The sequence below is a fragment of the Falco peregrinus genome, chromosome 3 (assembly GCF_023634155.1).
Source record: "Falco peregrinus isolate bFalPer1 chromosome 3, bFalPer1.pri, whole genome shotgun sequence".
Classification (NCBI taxonomy): domain Eukaryota; kingdom Metazoa; phylum Chordata; class Aves; order Falconiformes; family Falconidae; genus Falco; species Falco peregrinus.
In genome coordinates, this window is record NC_073723.1 from 14,602,215 (window position 1) to 14,620,183 (window position 17,969).

The window sequence follows — 17,969 nt, forward strand, 5'->3', positions numbered from 1 at the left end:
AACAAGGATTTTAATATGCATTCCGTCTGACTTGACTCCACACTAAGTGGCAGCAGCTTTAATGGGAAGCAGGCAGAGTGTTCCCAGTATCTGTGTCAGGAGCTGTGACGTGCTGGGTATTTTTAACTGGAGCTCAGAAGTCATCTTTGCGTAACTGAGAGTGCAGTGCCCTTGGCTCTGCTTTGTAGCAAGAACATTCACTGCAGAGTACGACGAGAACCGAGCCCAGGAGCACTGAGGGAAGCCAGCTGGCAGCCGTGCCAGGCCGCCCAGCTTCACCGTGACTGGCACAGCACCGCTAACGCGCCCACTGAGGGAGAGCCCCTCACTCTGCTGTCAGACCCGTGGGGCAAACTGGGGAGCGGGGTCGGGCTCCATGGGTGCAGCAGCTCCAGCCAGCGCTGCCCTGAGAGCGGCATTCCCGCAGGGATGGGCACAGAGGAAGGATACACCAGGTAAGTGCAGGTGATCATCGCCCGCTGGCGAACTGGCGTCCGCATCGCCTCCGGCGGCTCTGCTTTTATGAACTCCTGGAAGGCAGAACAAGGGGACGGTTACGGTCACAGCCAGCCCCATCCCACACTGGGCAGAGGCTTCAGGGTGACTGCTGCCCCGAAGCCCAGCCTCCCTCATGCAGCAAGCCAGGCGCCCCTCCACATTAGCCCGACGCTCCAAGTGCCACCCAACGACCCCATGCCTCTGGCAGGAGAAGCCAGTCTGGTTTGGCTCGCAGCCAGCCATCCTCCCGCTGCTCACCCCCCTGCTGGGACCCGAGCCCAGGCCGGAGGGCTGCAGGACCACAGACGGCTGCATCCTGCCCCAGCAGAACCTGGCAGACACATGGAGACAGGGCTCATCGGGGCACTCGTGCCTGCCCTTCGCACAGACTCCAGATGGAGCAGCTACACCCACACATAACCCTCAGAAGTGTGGGTTGGGACCCTTCCCCGGTGTCCTCTAGACCAGCCCCTAGCCCGGCCACCCTCCAGAGCTTGCTCTTACCACCATCTGGGCCACCAGCTCAGCTTTGCGGGAGAAGACGAAGTCCCCGCACTTCACACCATTGTAGATGGCTTGGCTGATCATGCAGATGCTCCGGATGAGGCACAGCTTCAGGGTCAGGTCCTGAGAGCAGAACCCAGCGTGAGAAGCGAAGACCGGGCTTACCACACAGCCGTAAGGTCTCATCCCACCCGGCACTGGTGACCCTCCAAGCAAACATGCTCAGGCTGAGCACGACAGCTTGGCTTGTGCTGTTAGCAGCGTATGGGCTCAGCTCTCTGCTCTTTATCCATGTTACAGGCTCTCTGGTGACCGGGGAGCAGAAGGACACCCTGTCCCCAGTGTCTCGGGCTAGCTGGACACCAGGAACTCCCTGGCAGCACTTGGGATGAGGACAGCCCTCCAGGGTCTCCCTCCTCCCCGCCGAGGACGAGGCAGCACCCTCAGCACTCAGATGCTCAAGGCAACTCCAGAAGTTGCCAGCCAGGAGCTCTTCCTCCACAGCTTGGGTCCCAGGACAGTCGAGAGGAGGCACCCCAATTAAAAAGCACTCCCCTTGTCCCCACTGCTCACAGGTGAGCATCCCAGGAAGGTTTGAGCCAGAGGGTCCCCAGCTCGGGGGCTGGAGATGCTCTGCAGAAGCTGTTAGTGCCAGCGGGAGCCCAGAAGGAAAACGCATTAGTGGAGCCCAGAGAAGGAATCCTTGGCCTGACAGTTCAGTTTGACAAATGCCATTTTTCTTGTTCAGCCTTAGAAAGAGAAATATAAAAATACAGCCCCTCACTGCCCCCAGGACAGTAATCTTGGTTTTAATACCATCCCACTGAATGATTGTTCCAGGGTGAAGCAGGAAAATTAGTTTAGTGGATTTTAGCCCAGCGGTGGGTTGCAGCTTGGTCTCTGGAGTCCCTGAGCTACCCTGGCAAAGCACGTGTGCTGGGGGGCAGGGGGCTGCCTGACTGCCCGCCGCTCCCTGCTGCGGGCAGGGGAGGCGAGCATCACTCTGGGGAGCAACCCCCAGTCCTCGCCTCCCAGGGTGGGCACGGCATGGCTTGCCACGAGAGCAAACGCACACCGACTCGCTCTCTCCTGGGGATGGCTCTGTGAGCTCCAGCCACGCAGAGCTCGCAGGAAAGGCACGGCCTCAGCAGAACGGGTGGAAGGCAGCAGGCTCAAGGCAGCCCCTGGGCAGCGAGCTTGACCATGGGAGGCCAATGCAGCCTTTGGCCAGCTCAGCATTTCAGCAGGGTGGTGCCCCCCTGAGCCACGCTTTCACCCGCAGCTCCTGTCCTGCCAGAAAAGCATTTTTCTCTTCCCCTCTGCTGTGAGTTTTAGCACTCTCAGGCAACAGTTCCAGCATGGAGGACCGGGCTGGGGCACCCGGGGCGAGGAGCAGCAGCTCCTGCGGCTCTCCCAGTCCCCACGGGCAGAGGAGTGCTGCTGCGAGCACAGCTCGGGGCTGCTCTCCAGGGGAACCCAGAGCAAGAGGCAGACAGACACAGCGGGAAAGAGCAGAGAGGAGTTCAGATTTAATGCCTCACACTGTACCTTGGTTTCTACCTTTATTCCCAGAACCTGAACAAGTGAAAAAACAACACACGTTAGCAATGCACGCAAGAGAGAAGACTCCGTAGTGAATGACCTTCTCCCAGGGGCTGCCCACGTGTCCCAGCAGGACCCTTCAGGCAGAGCATCCAGAAGAGCCTGGCTGCTCCAGCTCATCCAGGCGTGCTCTCCCTCCCCGGGGAGGATGGGCTGTCCCAACAGCTTACCTTAGTGTTAAAGTACTGGAAGATGTTCTTCAGGATGTCTGCTTCAATCCTAGACAGCACCAGCTCCTTGGGCGCGTACACAGCGACGTATCCATAGCACAGGATGAGAGTGCTCTTTATTTTCTCCACTTCAGTGTCGCTACGGTCCTGTTAGAGCAGGTGAGAAAGTGAATGGGGGGGACTGGTGGGGAAGCCACGGCTGGCTCTTCCCAGGTCTCACAGGGAGGTGGCCCGCCTCACCGGCTGAAGGTACCCCCTAGAAGACAGGGCCCCTCCAAGCTGGATTCGGAACTTTGCTGTCCATCCTTTTGGTGGTGGCAACAACCCCCCAGAGCCCTGATGGAGCATCCGTCACCCAAGCGCAATCTGCACTAACGGCAGCTGTTAGAGCCCTGTGGGGAAGCACGTGAGCCCCAGCCTGGGCAAGTTAACCAGGTTAACTGCTGGTTAACTACCATGCTAGAAATCAGCATCCCCTGCCTGTTAACCAGCGGGGCTCAAAGGTTTCTGCTCTGTCCCAGGGAGCAGCTGGTGGCTGACCCACCTTGTGCCACAGCCCGAGGGGCAGGGCAAGGACAAGGGTGGCACGAGGGCTTCCCTGGCCAGCCGCTGAGCTCTAGGCACCCTTCTGTTGTGGGCCAGTGTCTCTTCCACATCCGCGCAGCGCTAATCCTGTCCCTCAAACACCCGGTCTTAGAGATCAGGAATTAAGACAGCTGCCTAGGTCAGAAAATTTGAGGAAAGACTTTTGCTGCCAGTGCTCAGGGCACGAAACTGCCCCATCTCCTGGGGCACACGCACAGCTGCAGGAGCTGCTCGGGGATCGCTCTCAGGCACCGGCGTGGGTGACAGCCAAACCACGCTCCACATCAGGCCAGGGTCCCCTGGCAGATGCAGGAGCCAAGTTACAGCTCGCCCAGGCCCAGCCAGCCAAGCAAGCAGCTCCGCCGGGGCGCGAGCCTCCAGCAGCGTGTGGCTGAGAGCGAGGGGCTGGTGCCAAACAGCCCGTGATGCCGGGAGCAGCTCTCCGGTGAGGTGCAGGGTCCCCCAGCCCCCAGCCAAACCCACCAAGGCAGGAAATTAACTCCTCTCCCAAGGAGCGCTCCAGCACACGCCGCATCTGAAGAAGCCTGCGCGAGCCTTTTGCTGCTGGCTGTGTCGCAGCGGGGGCCCTTTGGCTCTTACCTTAAAGATACTGAACAGGCCCACGGATTTCTTGAAGACATCAGACCGAACAAAATCTTCCAGCTTGGCCAGGGTTTCCTCCAGGTGATTTATTGCACATATCCCAAAGCAGGAAGCAAGTCCCTAGAGGAAGCAGAGAAAACACATTAGCAGAAAGCTATTAATTCACCAGCCCCAGCTGACAGTTAAAGAGAGCCTGTTTATTGGTTTAATTCCCAGCACCTGAGCTGTGCCCAGCTGGGAGCAGTCCTGGCAGCCAGCGCTCTGCTCTCTCCAGCCAGGGACTCCCCTCCAGGGGACACAGGGCACAATAACGCTGTCCTTGTCTGGGTGACAGCCCGGGACAGAGCTCAGAGAAAAGCCATGGGGGCAGGACAGACATGGCACGCTCTCTGGCAGGCAGACGTCAGCCACTCTGCGGGAGGCAGGAGCCCAGTCGAGCGCTCTGGCTGGAAGCAAGAGCAAAGCAGGCTTAGCAGGTCCTGCCTTTCTGCTGTACCTCCAGGAGGTCTAGCGAGCTGGGCTGAAACTCCATAAACAGTTTATTCAAGAGCGGCCCTCGACAGAGTTGCATAAGCTGGAGCAAAGCCAGGCACCATTAGCTTGTGTTTGCACTGCGCTGGAAGGCAGCCGCAGGCGGGGGGAGCGCTCGGCAGTGGGGCGATCCAGCCAGGCACGGCAATGTGGCTCGGCCAAGGTTAACGGGAAGCCGGGGAGTGTGCGAAGCCGGAGCATCAGTCTGGCCAGGACAGGCAGGAAGGGCTCGACCCCGACCTCAGCTCCAGGGTAGCGAAGGAGCGTCTGAGCTGGCGGTGAAGAAAATGCTGCAAAGCATCCATAAGCAGATGGCTTTTTAAGCAGGGCCCGTAGCAATAGGACCAGGCGTGATGGTTCTAAGCTGAAAGAGGGGAGATTTGGATTAGACATTAGGAAGAAAGTCTTTACTGTGAGGGTGGTGAGGCACTGGCACAGGTTGCCCAGAGAGGTGGTCGATGCCCCATCCCTGGAAATATTCAAGGTCAGGTTTAACGGGGCTCTGAGCAACCTAGTCTAGCAGGAGATGTCCCTGCCCGTGGCACGGGGTTGGACTAGATGACCTTCAGAGGTCCCTCCCAGTGCAAACCGCTCAATGATTTTATGACTTGAGCACATGAGCTGGAGGCTGCCCAAGAAAGATGAGGTAGCATCCCCAGCGAAGGCAGCAGCAGGTCCATGGTGTGACGGTGAGCGCGAGGATTGAGGGGCACTGCACAGGAAGATGTCACCAGACCATCCTGGCGCAGCCAAGAACTGCTGGAGCTCAGAGAAGTGTCTCACCAGCTGCAGATGCCCTGGGGAGCAGTGGGAGGTGTAGCCCCAGCCCCAGGGTGACAGCAGCTCAGTGGGCTGCAGCCCAGAAGAGTGGGAAGAGCTAGGTCCTCTTCCCCATCGCAGGGATGGGGCAACACTGGAGGGTCCAAGGGAGCAAAAGCTCACACTGGAGACACAAGTTAACGCTGCAGAGGATGGCAACGTGTCATGATTCAGCCACGCTAATGGAACAATTGGCTGTCAAAGCAGGGCGCTGAGCCCACCTGACCCCACGGCACACCAGGACAGGCAGCTGAACCAAAAGAAAACTCCTGGGTTTTTTTTTTTCCTATGGCTCTGGCTTAACTCCCCAGAACTGTGGGGCTACATGAGGCCCCAGCCCAACGATGAAGCCAGAGCCAAAAACACCCTGTATGGCATCAGGCTGATGCTCGCTGGGCACAGAGGCGTGGAGCCAGGCAGGCAGCTGGGGGCAGCACAGCAGTGATGGCAATGCCCACGAGAAGGCACCTGGCAGTAACAGGGCACCGGCAGCTCCGAACGCACCCCAGGCTGCCACGGCACCGCCATCCCTGAAACCTGCAGAGACCCTCCTGGCACCAAAGGATTCGTGCATCTGTTCAACAGGGCCAAGTGCAAGGTCCTGCCCCTGTGTCGAGGCCGTACCCCCTGTACCAACACAGGCTGGGGGGGACGGGGGGAGCAGCCCTGTGGAGAAGGACCGGGGAGGTGACAAACGGGGCACGAGCCGACAACGTGCGCTCACAGCCCAGAAACCCAACCGGCTCCTGGGCTGCACCCCGAGCGGCGTGGCCGGCAGGGCGAGGGAGGGGATTCTGCCCCTCTGCTCCGCTCTGGGGAGACCCCCCGGAGCACTGCGCCCAGCTCGGGGGTCCCCAGCACAAGCCAGGCAGGGACCTGCTGGAGCGGGGCCGGGGGAGGGACACGGAGCTGGTCCGAGGGCTGGAAGCCCTCTGCTGCGGAGAAAGGCTGCGAGAGCTGGGGGGGCTCAGCCCAGAGCAGAGGAGGCTGCGGGGAGACCTGGCTGCAGCCACTCAGTGCCTACAGGGGCTGTAGGAAGGTGGGGACGGGCTTTTTAGCAGGGCCTGGGGCGACAGGACTGGGGGGGCGGCTTTGAACTGAAAGGGGGAGATGTAGGGTGGACACAAGGAAGAAATTTGTTACGCTGAGGGTGGTGAGGCACTGGCACAGGCTGCCTGGAGCAGGGATTGATGCCCCATCCCTATAAACACACAAGGCCAGGCTGGCTGGGGCTCTGAGCAACCTGGTCTAGCGGGAGATGTCCCTGCCCATGGCACCGGGACTAGGTGATCTTCAAAGGTCCCTCCCAACTCCAGCTATTCTGTAATTTGATGATTTCCCTGAGAAAGGAGCTTGCCAGCACATTCAGGGCTGGGGAACAACAGCACGCTGTCCCAGTCTGGGTTCACACCCCACTTGAGACAGTGTCCCAAGGCACCCCCTGCATCTCACCCAGCTTCAGAGCCCCCTTGCCGTTGGGTTGCTGCACATGGGCTCTCTTCACTTTTCTGCGCCCATTCACCCAGATGCTGTGACCTACCCTACAAGCCTTTCTCCAGAAGGTACGAGCCCTGGCCAGGTGTGGTGGGACTGGAAAAAGAGAGGTCATCATGGTAGGACTGCTCTCCTGGTCCATCAGGATGACCTTTGGGGTGTTTGACGTAACTCCTCCTCACCTCCCTTTCTGCCTCCTCGTGGTATCTGGCTGTTTCCAGGAGCTCCTGCAGCTGCTTTTGCACGAGGTCTTTGCTGGCACATGCCCCAAGCGTCGTCCCGATGCATTTATACAGGAAGTTCTGGAAAAGCAAGAGTAACGTTACCACCCCGTGAAACCCTGCCAAGCCCTCGCGGGCAGGCCGAGCTCGGTCACGCAGGTTGCTCCTCACAGCACCCTGAAGGTGCGTGCCCTAAAGCAAAGGTGTAGGGCAGAGTCTGGCTGTAAGCTGGGGTACGAGGGCCCACCGGGACAGAAATTGCACCACAGAGCAGCGCTCTGTCCAAGGAAGTGCCAACTGTATTCATCGGAGCCAGGGACAGGGATAACAAAACCCTTGGTCCTGCCCAGAGGAAAACAAAGTCACCGCGACAGAGGGAGCGCGAAGACAGATTTTCCAGCGATGCCTCAGCAGCCCCTGGTGACCAGTCAAGCTGGGCTCGGCTCCAGCTTCTCCTACATCCCTGCAGAAACACCATGGCCCTCGGCAGCCACCTCTTCCACCCCGACCCCCCAGAAGGAGACTTCCCCTGTTTCCTGCGCTCGCCAGCTGGAGGTCACCGCTCACTGCACACCCCTGCGCCGGCGCGGTGGGAAATGGGGTCGTTCGGTTCCTGCCCTTCGCACCAGAGAGCTCTTGGCCTGGCTCAGCCCGCAGCTCGCTGGCTCTGACCAGCACAGGCGGAGCAGCGCAGCCCGGCCGGGACCTCTCGAGCCAGGGATTTGGCTGTGGACCGGCCAATATATTCCATTTTCAAGCCTGCCCAGCCACCTCGCCAACCTCCTGCTACCCCTTCCCTCCTCACACACCCTTCCCCAGCACCAAGCTACCGGCAGAACAATGCCTTGGGAAAGCACCGAGGGCTGGATTGGCCCCTGCCCCGCTAACGCGCTGCGGCAGGACAGGTGCTTGCCAGCCCGTCGCTGCCCCCACTCCCCCCCGGTGATCACCTTCTCCAGTGGGAAGCCGTTGTAGCTGTGCAGCTGCCTGCACATCTCCGTGACAAAATGGCAAATCCACGTGTTGTCAGACACAGCCACCAGCGTCTCCTGCAGGAACTGCGGGAGGAAGAGCTGTCAGCCGCAGGCGTCCTAACGGACCTAGCTGAGCGAGGAGCCTCAGTGCAATAAATAAAACACGGGGGGCTCGTGTCGGACATACCCAGACCCTGGGCTGCACTGGATCACCACGGGATCCCCTTTGGAAGGCAGGCTGCCCACCCGAGTGGATCCTGCCAGCCATTCCCCCTGCTCCAGAAATGTGGGGTTTTTTCCTCAGGGTCAGGTCTCTTCCAAGATAAACTACCCTAAGTAACACTGCCATCAGCAGAGAGGCAGGATGGGCCCTGCCCAGTTTTAATTGCTTCTCCATGCCCTATTTTAAGGCTCTCCAATTAAGTGGGGAGACACTCCTGGGACCGCTGTTCTCTGACCCACCAGCAAGCCTGAAAGCTTATTTTTCACCTTCCCTGCAGTCACTCTCCACGCTGACCTGCATCTCCGCCTCTGAAGCGAACAAGACCTGGCAGCATGACGATGAGTGACCACCTCTGCCACCAGGGTCAGGGTGGGTGATGGCAAATGCCTGCCTCTGTGGAGCCAGCTCATGTCACCATGCTGCATGCCGAGCCTGGGCGAGCCCAGCCCGGGAGCTCTGGAGCTGACTGCCACTTGCCCTCCCACCACCCCATCGCCTCCCCAGCACAGGGACCCTCACCAGCAGCAGCTTCTCCTCCCAATCCTTCTGGGACAGGGACTTCTCCATGTTCTCTAGGAGAAAGCACATTTTTTTACACTGGTTTCTCACCCGCACTGCACGTCATGTAGTAGGGGCAGACCGCTCTTCAAACGCGGTGTGTCCTGTACTTGACGCAGCGGCGCTAACCACTTCAAAGGCACGCCCGGTAGGAATTAGTAGCACCAGGGTGATTAAAATCCTTATTAAAATAGGAAATGGCACTTCAGAGAGCTTCAACAGACCGAGGGTCAACAGGCATGTGGGCAGCACCCCACCCTATTCCTGCACACCTCCAAGCGTCCAGGCACACGCAATCCAGTTTGAAGAAGGTGACTCCAGCAGAGGGTTTCTCCCAAGCAGAAGCCCCTTCCTACCTTCTATGTGCTCCACCAAGAGAGGGATCTTCTTGCTCCAAAGCTGGTCCAGCGCAGGGTGGACGCTGTAATGCAACACGTTCAGCAGACGCAAGGCAGCCGTCCCCCGGCAGTCTCCTACATACGGCTGTGAAGATACAACCTGAAAGGTCGGGGATGGAACAAAGGGTGTTAAGTGCAGAGAAAAGTCATCTCCAGGCTGCAAGTCAGAAAATTGGAATCAAAACGCAAGAATGTGACACTGGGAAGCGACTGCTCGCTACACCTCAAAGAAACTACAGCCTCCTCCTTTTGCTCCAGCTGTTGATAGAGAAATGTTGTCGGGAGAGAACATCTCTCCATAACCTGGATTCACCCCAGAGGAGCAAACCCCGGCCTCTCCAGGGCTGAGGAGCAGTTTCTCAAAGCCCTGGAAGTGCAACTGGAGATGTGCACTGCAGCCCAGCCCACTCACGCAGCCCTGGGCACCTCCGTCTGCGCTTTCACTACCTACACAGAGGCACCCCTGCACCCAGAGGGGAAGGGGGGGCACCCACGAGGTGCACAATGGTTCTGGATACGGGCACCTCTGCCTGGAGCAGCGAGGAGAAATGGGGCGTTCACCCTGCCCATTGTCTGGGGCAGGTTCCTCCGAGTCCATCCAGGACAGGGGAGGGAGAACGCTTTCTCCAGACGTGCCAGTCACCGGAGAAAGGAAGAGCTCTGCCTCCAGGCCACTCACCAGCAATCTCGTCGTTAAAGCATAGGGCGAAGGAAGATTTGCTGCGAAAAGAAGGGAAAAGCAGCATAAGACGGCACCAGGCACGAAGCAGGGCAGCAGCTGCCTGGTGTGCGGGCAACTCTCAAGCTGGTGCAGCCCAGCATCTGCAGGGGTGAGCCAGGACTGACCGTTCAGGTCGTAGCGGATAAGGGATGCGCTTTCTCCCTCCTCTTGCTTCTTCATGGCCAAGTACATGAGGCTCTTGCAGAGTGGGGTCAGGGCGTTGGTGAACTGTATGGGGGTCACAAACTCCAGCAGGTACGGCCACAGGACCTGCCAGGAAAAGGGGAGCAAGGCGCTTGCCACGTCTGCTGGCTGAGGGCAGCTGGCAGGAGCCCACCTGCAGGAGGGGGACCCTGAATCGGAGCACGGGACTGAGAGGGAGAGGAGGGAAAGATGCCAATCCAAAAGGCCTTTTGCTGACAGGGAAAATCCCCGAGTACCCTCAACCAGTGCTATTGTTCAGGAAGGGAGAGGTCTCTGCTACCTGCGCTCCACTCCAGCAGCACCAAAGCTCCAGCCCATGGGTGTTCCTTTTACAGAATTACAGGACGGTTTGGGTTTGGGAGGGGGGCGGGGAGACCTTCCAAGAGAAGCCAGTCCCACCCCCCTGCCATGGGCAGGGACATCTCCCGCTAGACCAGGTTGCTCCCAGCCCCGTCCAGCCTGGCCTTGAGCTCCCAGGGATGGGGCACCCACAGCTGCTCTGGGCAGCCTCTGCCAGCACCTCGCCACCCTCAGCGTAACGAATTTCTTCCTTGTGTCCACCCTACATCTCCCCCTTTCAGTTCAAAGCCGCCCCCCAGTCCTGTCGCCCCAGGCCCTGCTAAAAAGCCCGTCCCCACCTTCCTACAGCCCCTGTAGGCACTGAGTGGCCGCAGCCAGGTCTCCCCGCAGCCTCCTCTGCTCCGGGCTGAGCCCCCCCAGCTCTCGCAGCCTTTCTCCGCAGCAGAGGGCTTCCAGCCCTCGGACCAGCTCCGTGTCCCTCCCCTGGCCCCACTCCAGCAGGTCCCTGCCTGGCTTGTGCTGGGGACTTCCAGCACTACTGCCTTGCTCCAGCCTTAGAGAAGCTCACAGGGTGGGTACACACAGGTCCTTGGGCAGACAGCTTCCCCAGCCAGACCTCTGCCCTGCTCCCAGAGGGATGGGGATAATGGCAATAGCTCCTACAAGTACTGGGAGTGGTGACAATCCATCCCACCTGGCAGACAGGCCACCCTGCATGTTGCACGGGTCGTGCTGGCTGTGCTGAGGGTGAGACAGGACCCCCAGCATGTGGACGGTGGCTCTGGGAGCAGCACCCACCACCCCAGAGGCGGAGATGTCTCCGCAGACTCACATTGCTCATCCTGTCAACAGTCGTGCTAAGGAGAAACAGCGTATTGACGCTGATGCTCTGGACGCTGTCACTAGTGAGGTCATCGGCATCTGGTGGCTGCTTTTTAGGTTGCTGGAAGAGAGGGAGAGCACAGGTCAGCACGGATGCTGCAGCAGGGCTGGCAGCAGCCGGGAGCAGCTCTGGCTGACTGCCTCAGCAAACATGCTTCCCAAGCCATCGAGATGGGATGCCTGGCAAACAGCGTGCTGGCAGGAACGGGCAGAACATGAAAGCCCATCTCCATTGTGGCCCATCCCCGGCACATGCTCCAGCTCCATCCAGGATGTACAGAGGTGCTGCTGCAGCCCCAGCCATCGCCCCTGCTCCTCTTTGAGGAAAACGGGAGGAGCCCAAGGGTGTTTTTTGTTGTGCCCACATCTCTGCAGCTCAGCTGGACTAGTGGGGCTGGAGGCAGCCAAGCCCCCATGTCAAGGAGCTACCCTCATACTGAGAGGGCAAGCAGCCTGACTCAGGCTGGCTACAAGGGGGGCACAGAGCAGGAAGTCCTGCCAGCACGGCCCCCTGAGTCCTGGCTGGCATCTTTTGGATGCAGGGAGAGCTGTCCCAACAGGTCCTTGCTCCGGAGGCAAGAACCACATGACCATAGGGAAAAGACAGGGAAGAAGCTGCAGTGCTGCTGCACAAGGGCTGGATGGCGGGGATGGCAAGGGGGACATCCTGAGGGTCTGAGGTGGGGAACCTGCATTGGGACAGAACTGGGGGGGTATGGTTGGTTCAGACGCTCGGGTCCTAGAGCAGAGGCTGCCCTGGGGAGGGTGCAGGCTCGGGAGGCTGCAGGTGAAGCAAAGCAAAGCACGCAGGCTTCTGCGCCGCTCCGCTGAGGACAGTGCTGAGCAGCAGCTGGACGGCAGAGCTCTGCAGGCTGCACAGCACGGCCACACATCTGGGTACTGGGCTGCCTCCACCACCGGCCTGCCTAAATCGGTGCTGCAGTGAGCCAGCGATGTGCACGGCTACAGACAGGGACTTGCCCAGTGCCACCCGGTACCTTTCCTGAGGAGTTTTTAGTCCACCCAGGCGTGCTTACCGCATCCGAGGAAAGGGCGCACTGACGGACAAGGAACTCCATCATCGCCTCCCCGCCAGGCTGCTCCAGGTAGCCGTGGTGAGCCATGGCACTGATCACCTGCACCATGGCCCGCTTCACCTGCACGGGCAGAGCAGCAGCACCAGCGTCGGCAAAGGGCAGAGGGGAGAAGCTGCAAGCAGCGGGGATTTCTGCCTGCAGCAGGGTCCTCCTCACAGCTGCCCTTTGCCACCTCCTCCTCGGCAGCAGGGAGTGTTATTATGGGTTACACACAGCCTTTCAACTGGGTTTGGGCTCCGCCAGCGGCAGCCGGGCACGGCACAGGACGCTGGAGTCAGCTGCCCGCTGCTCACACCTGTGGGGTTAGCCCAGGGGGGGCCGGGCAGGAGCCCACAGCCCCACCACCCACTGCAGGCAGTTATGTCTGGCAAAGCCAGGTCTGTGTTTTGCAAGTGGGACGCATCCTGCGACCATGTCAGCCAAGTTGCTGGCGGCACAGCACTCCCGGCACTGCCATGCACATCACTCACATGTGGCACTTCAGGCAGGACCAGACTTTGCAGCAGCGATACGCCCTGCTAGGCAGGGCTGCCTGCGCTCAGCCCTGCTCCTTGCGCAGGGCACATGGAAAACAAGCCCCCGTGTGCTCCTCTGTTATGGGGAGGGTATCTCCTGGGCATGTTGGCAGAACTGTGCCAAAGCCCCCAGCTAGGAGAGAGGTGAGCAACAGGAGGAGGCAGCGGACGACAGCTGGGCTGGCAGTGGCGGGAGTATGGCTGTGCAGGGTCCCAGAAATAAACCCTCACCCCTGCAGCACCCCACGGAAGAGCAGAAGCTTAGCTCACCTTATTGTTGCTGTCTTGCAGAGGAAGTTTCATAGATGAAAGAATAAAGGGCTTTTTAATCTCCATTTGAGAGGCTGGGAAAAAAAAAATAAAAGATGACAGACTGAAGCTCGGTGATGCTCTTGAGCTGCCAAGGACAGAGCTGCTGGTCCCCAACTTCCCCCTTCTGTGACAAGGAAGGCTTTGTCCCTCGCCCCCTCCCCAGCTGGCCGGGCCACCAGGCTGGTTTCCTACTCCCCTGACCCCGCAGCCACGGATGGGCTCGTCACCTCACCCCAGGTCCCAGCAAGGGAGGGAGGGGACTCGTGGAGAGGGACCAGTCTGAGGAAGCCTGCACAGAGCCCCTCTGCACCTTGCTGCTTCGAGACCCCGAGAGGGACCGTGGCCAGCCAGGTGGCAGCTGCCCTGGTACTCACGGGCGCTGTTGATGATCTGCCTCATGATGAGGAGCGTCCCCACGCGAGTCCTCTCGTTGCTGCTCTCCAGCTTTGGGAGGAGGAAGGCCAGCACGCGGTCAGGGAACGAGCAGGCTGCGGGAGCCAAAACAACCGTCACGGACGCACGTCGCCCCGGGGATGACACACAACCGAAAGGTTTGGGATGTGGGCACTGCATCCCCTGCATGGGGACATCCCAGTCCATGTATCCCCATGTGCAATGGGGAGCTGCACACCTGCTGCACACGGTGGGGCTTTGCCAGCTGCGTCTAACCATGTGCGGTGTGGTGAGCACCGCCGCTCCTCTCCTGGCCTGGCAGCTCCCTGGGGAAGCCACCCGCTGCCATGTCACCCTGTGAGCCGGGCTCACCGGCCCATCCTGCTCCTCACATCCAGACCTCAGCTTTCCTCCGGTGCTCTCAGCACGTCTCCTGCACTCTCTAGGGAGCTGGAGTTTAAATTATACCTTCCAACAAGTGCTGCCCTGTCTATCAAAACATTTTGATTGTTAAAAATAAAACCAGCCTGTAGATGCTGAAATGGGAGCAGCGCTCGTGGGCATTTGAGGGGCAGGTTTGAGGAGGGACAGGCACTCAGCGGCAGGGCAGCCTGGAGATGGCTCAGGCAAAGGCAGCTCGGCTGCAGGTTCGCCTTCATGAATGCTAGCAAGAAAGGGACGGCACCCAGCCCTGACTCAGCAGCAGCTTGTCACACCACTGCTCTTTTTCTGGCAATGGCACAGGCTTCTGTCTGTACCACAGCCATTCGGTGTCTGTGCCACAGCCATTCGGTGGGGACAGCACCGGGGGAGGCCAGGCTCCAGCCACAGAGCTCCACGCACAGGCTGAGAACATCCAAGCTGTAGGTCAGCCCACATTTCCTGCTCAGCCAGACCACCGGGGACCCTGCTGCACTCTGAATGTTTGCAGGAACCCCGAATAACCACGGCATTAGCCGTACACAAGATACAGCAACGAGACATACAGATGAGCAGGGTACCCCCAAAGTCAAGCTACACCTACTGCCCTGCACCACAGGCACAGCACGCTGCAGAACCCGGCTGCCAGAGAGGTTGCAGTGGGATGGTACAGCTCAAAATGCTCCAAAGACACTTTTGAAACCAAGACAGGTGCCTTTGGGAAGGTCCCTGAGAGGGGATGATCAGGCCTGAGCCAGCAGTGAGCTCCAGGGGAGCAGAGCTGGCCCCATGCTCTTCCTCAGAGAGCTCCAGCATCCCTGGATGCCAGACTTTAGGGACACGCAAAGCTACCGCCTGCTGCAAGCCTGAAGCCGCGGGCTTGAGCCAGGACAGAAACCACCACCGTCCCCTCCCTCCCATCTTTCTGCACGTCCATGACATCCCCCAAGATACAGATAAATGTAGATATATATATGAGTTGTCCACGATATCCTCCCAGATATAAATATGTACACGAGATGTCCACAATATCCTCCCAGATAGATATAGTTATAAATACATACATAAGATATCCACAATATCCTCCAAGATAGATATAAATATATAGATATACATAAGATGTACACGATATCCTCCAAGCCCAGCTGAGAGGATATCTCAGGGGAACAAATGCCTTACCCAGGACGGTGAAGCATCGAAGAACCTCAGTGTGATTTTTCACAGTCAGGGGAACAGATGGATCTGCAGGAGCGCAAATCTGTTGGAGAAATGGCTGCGGTCAGGGACATTACCTGCAACGGGCACTGGCAGGCCCTGGAGAGGCAGAGCTGTGCTAAGCACAGGTATGGAGTTGAGATTTGGGACAGACAAAGCCATGGGCCGGTGGGTGACAGTGTCCCACCACACAGATGCCCACAGCGGTGCTTTCTGCCTGCTGCTGGCCGAGCAGAGCTCTGCCTGTGCTCTCAGGGAGACCACGTGGGAATGAGGTGCCTGCTCAGGAGCTGCAGGTTCCTCTGCTTGTTTAACGGTGCCCCACCACCCGGCTGGGACCACTGGCCATCTCCTCTGGAACCTCTTCGAAATGAGTCAACACTTCCATGTGCTCTTAAAATAAATCAGGCTCTTAATTCAACGTACACTAGCGTTGTAGCAAGGACAACATGCATCTGCTTATTCTGGGCTGCAGCTGAGCCAGAGCTGGTGTGAGGGCAGCCACATCCCAGAGCCCCAGAGCTGCCCCTCTGCACCCACCAGCAGCTTCTGCCTGTTGAAGCCCATCCTCAAGTGGTTGTTCCTACAAACAGCACCGTTATTGCATTATTGCATGTGCATTTTCAAGGACAGCCTCTCTGCTGGCACTTTTGAGACTCAGCCAGTTTAGTATATATATATATATATAAAAAAATAGCCTTCAGACCTGGTTTAAGCCCCAGGAATACGATTTTAAGAGTTTGGTAAGACGGCAGACCTCACGTCCCTGCCGCTGAGGAACTGGCTGAGGAGGAATCTGGGCTCAGCAGCCTGAGAAGGGCTCCCGGGCTGCGCGGTCACCGCTCTGCGACAAGTCAATGCCCTCGCTTATTCTCACAGAGCAAACTTCTTAAGAGGCCCATTGCTTCGGAGGTGCTTGCTTTCAGTTTGCTGCCCTGGTGTGCAGCCAGAGCTGCCCTCACTGCAGACAGCCCAGCGGCGCGCTGACATCTCCCGTACATCGGGCACCAGCAAGCCGGCCACAACACTGGTGAGCGGCGGAGAAGCCTCGGGGTGGCAGGACCAGGGGACAGGAGAGCCCAGCAGGCTGCATGCCCCTGCCTGGGGCTGCTCCAGGGGAAACCTCCAGCCCTGCGGATGGAGCTCACCGCCAGGTTCCAGCGTTACACCTTGCAGGAAGCCCACCTGCCCGCCCCACCGCCCCCTGCCCCGTCCTTACCTGGGGGTGCAGGGTGCCCAGGAGAGAGTCCAGCTGCACGTCAAGGCTGCGGCTGCCAATGTTGACAGAAGCTTCCAGGATCTGGCAAAGGCTCTGCTCAGCAAGAGACCAGGTTGCAGTTAAGCATTGGGAAAATACTTGGGCTCCAGAGGAGGACAGAGGATCGTGACACACACACACCACCACCCCCCCCGCTGTTATGCCAGTCCATGGGAAGGGGACTGCAGGTGAGAGCCACCACAGCAGCAGCCGGCAGCACAATCCATCTCCCGTGGGCTGACACAGCTCCGGCGTTCCCGAGAGCTGCTTGATGCTGTGGCGGCACGCTGGCCACTGCGAGCCACAGCTGGGTGCGTGGTGACAACCTGGCACATGGCAGAGCACCTGGGGATGGCAGCGGAGACGGGCTGCAGGTTGCTCCATCCTCCCAGACCACTGGGCACAACCAGCTGAGGCTTGGGCGCAGTAGCCAGAGGGGTCACGATGCCAGGAAAGGAAACTCACATGGAAAAGGCAGTTGCAGCCCAGTCCAGCTGGGTAGAGGAGGCACAGCACGAGCTGTGTGACACCACCAGTAAGGTAAAAACTAAGACTGCGCTGCTGCTGCTGCTTTTCCACACTGCTCTCTGAAATGGGCAGAGCCGCCGCTCTGCACCCCTGAGCTCAGCATCCCTCCTGCACCCCACTTGTATCCAAAACAGCGTGGCCAGCAGGACCAGGGTGGTGATCATCCCCTCTACTTGGCACTGGTGAGGCCACACCTCAAATCCTGGGTTCGGTTTTGGGCCCCTCACTTCAAAACGGACATAGAGGAGCTGGAGCATATCCAGAGAAGGGCAACGGAGCTGGTGAAGGGGCTAGAGCACACATCTTATGAGGGGTGTGTGAGGGAACTGGGGGTGCTCAGCCTGGAGAAGAGGAGGCTTGGTGGGACCTGATCGCTCCCTACAACTACCTGCAGGGGGGCTGTAGCGAGGTGGGGACGGTCTCTTCGCCCAAGTAACAAGCTACAAGACAAGAGGAAACGACCTCAAGTCGTGCCAGGAGAGGTTTAGATTGGGTACTGGGAAAAGTTCCTTCACCGAAAGGGTCGTCCAGCACTGGAACAGGCTGCCCAGGGAGGTGGTGGAGCCACCATCCCTGGGGGGTGTGGAAAAAACACGCAGATGTGGTGCTTAGGGACATGGTTTAGCAATGGGCTTGGCAGTGCTGAGTGAACGGTCAAACTTAATGTTCTTAAAGGCTTTTTCCAATCTAAACGATTCTGTGATTCAGGAACGGCTGTCAGCATGCCCGAACCACAGCCCAAGCCGTGGCAGTGGGCAGAAGCACACTACCCACCCAACACCCCACCAAGGCTCCAGTCAGTGGGGATGGGGATGGGTCACAGAACGGTGGGGCCTGGAAGGGACCTCTGGAGACCACCCAGCCCAACTCCCTGCTAGAGCAGGCTCTCCTCCAGCAGGCTGCACGGAGTCGTGTCCAGGTGGGGTTTCAATGTCCCCAGAGGA

At 59.1% G+C, this 17,969-nt stretch overlaps 1 protein-coding gene across 4 annotated transcripts in view; it reads right to left on the reverse strand.

Moving 5' to 3' along the window:
- Positions 1–17,969, reverse strand: part of MROH1 (maestro heat like repeat family member 1) — a 56,968-nt gene that overhangs the window by 26,294 nt on the left and 12,705 nt on the right. For 2 of the 4 annotated variants that reach the window (XM_055800093.1, XM_055800092.1), the window contains exons 9-25: positions 16,459–16,551; positions 15,204–15,282; positions 13,586–13,699; positions 13,170–13,243; positions 12,325–12,444; positions 11,238–11,348; positions 10,027–10,171; positions 9,860–9,900; positions 9,139–9,280; positions 8,744–8,796; positions 7,978–8,085; positions 6,989–7,108; positions 3,960–4,082; positions 2,775–2,921; positions 2,551–2,577; positions 1,003–1,125; positions 451–530 (exon numbers count right to left, since the gene is read on the reverse strand). In XM_055800093.1, the coding sequence (XP_055656068.1) occupies positions 451–530; positions 1,003–1,125; positions 2,551–2,577; positions 2,775–2,921; positions 3,960–4,082; positions 6,989–7,108; positions 7,978–8,085; positions 8,744–8,796; positions 9,139–9,280; positions 9,860–9,900; positions 10,027–10,171; positions 11,238–11,348; positions 12,325–12,444; positions 13,170–13,243; positions 13,586–13,699; positions 15,204–15,282; positions 16,459–16,551 (1,700 nt within the window). The remainder of the gene's footprint in view (positions 1–450; positions 531–1,002; positions 1,126–2,550; positions 2,578–2,774; positions 2,922–3,959; positions 4,083–6,988; positions 7,109–7,977; positions 8,086–8,743; positions 8,797–9,138; positions 9,281–9,859; positions 9,901–10,026; positions 10,172–11,237; positions 11,349–12,324; positions 12,445–13,169; positions 13,244–13,585; positions 13,700–15,203; positions 15,283–16,458; positions 16,552–17,969) is intronic. The other 2 variants (XM_055800095.1, XM_055800094.1) reach the window with 1 other exon arrangement.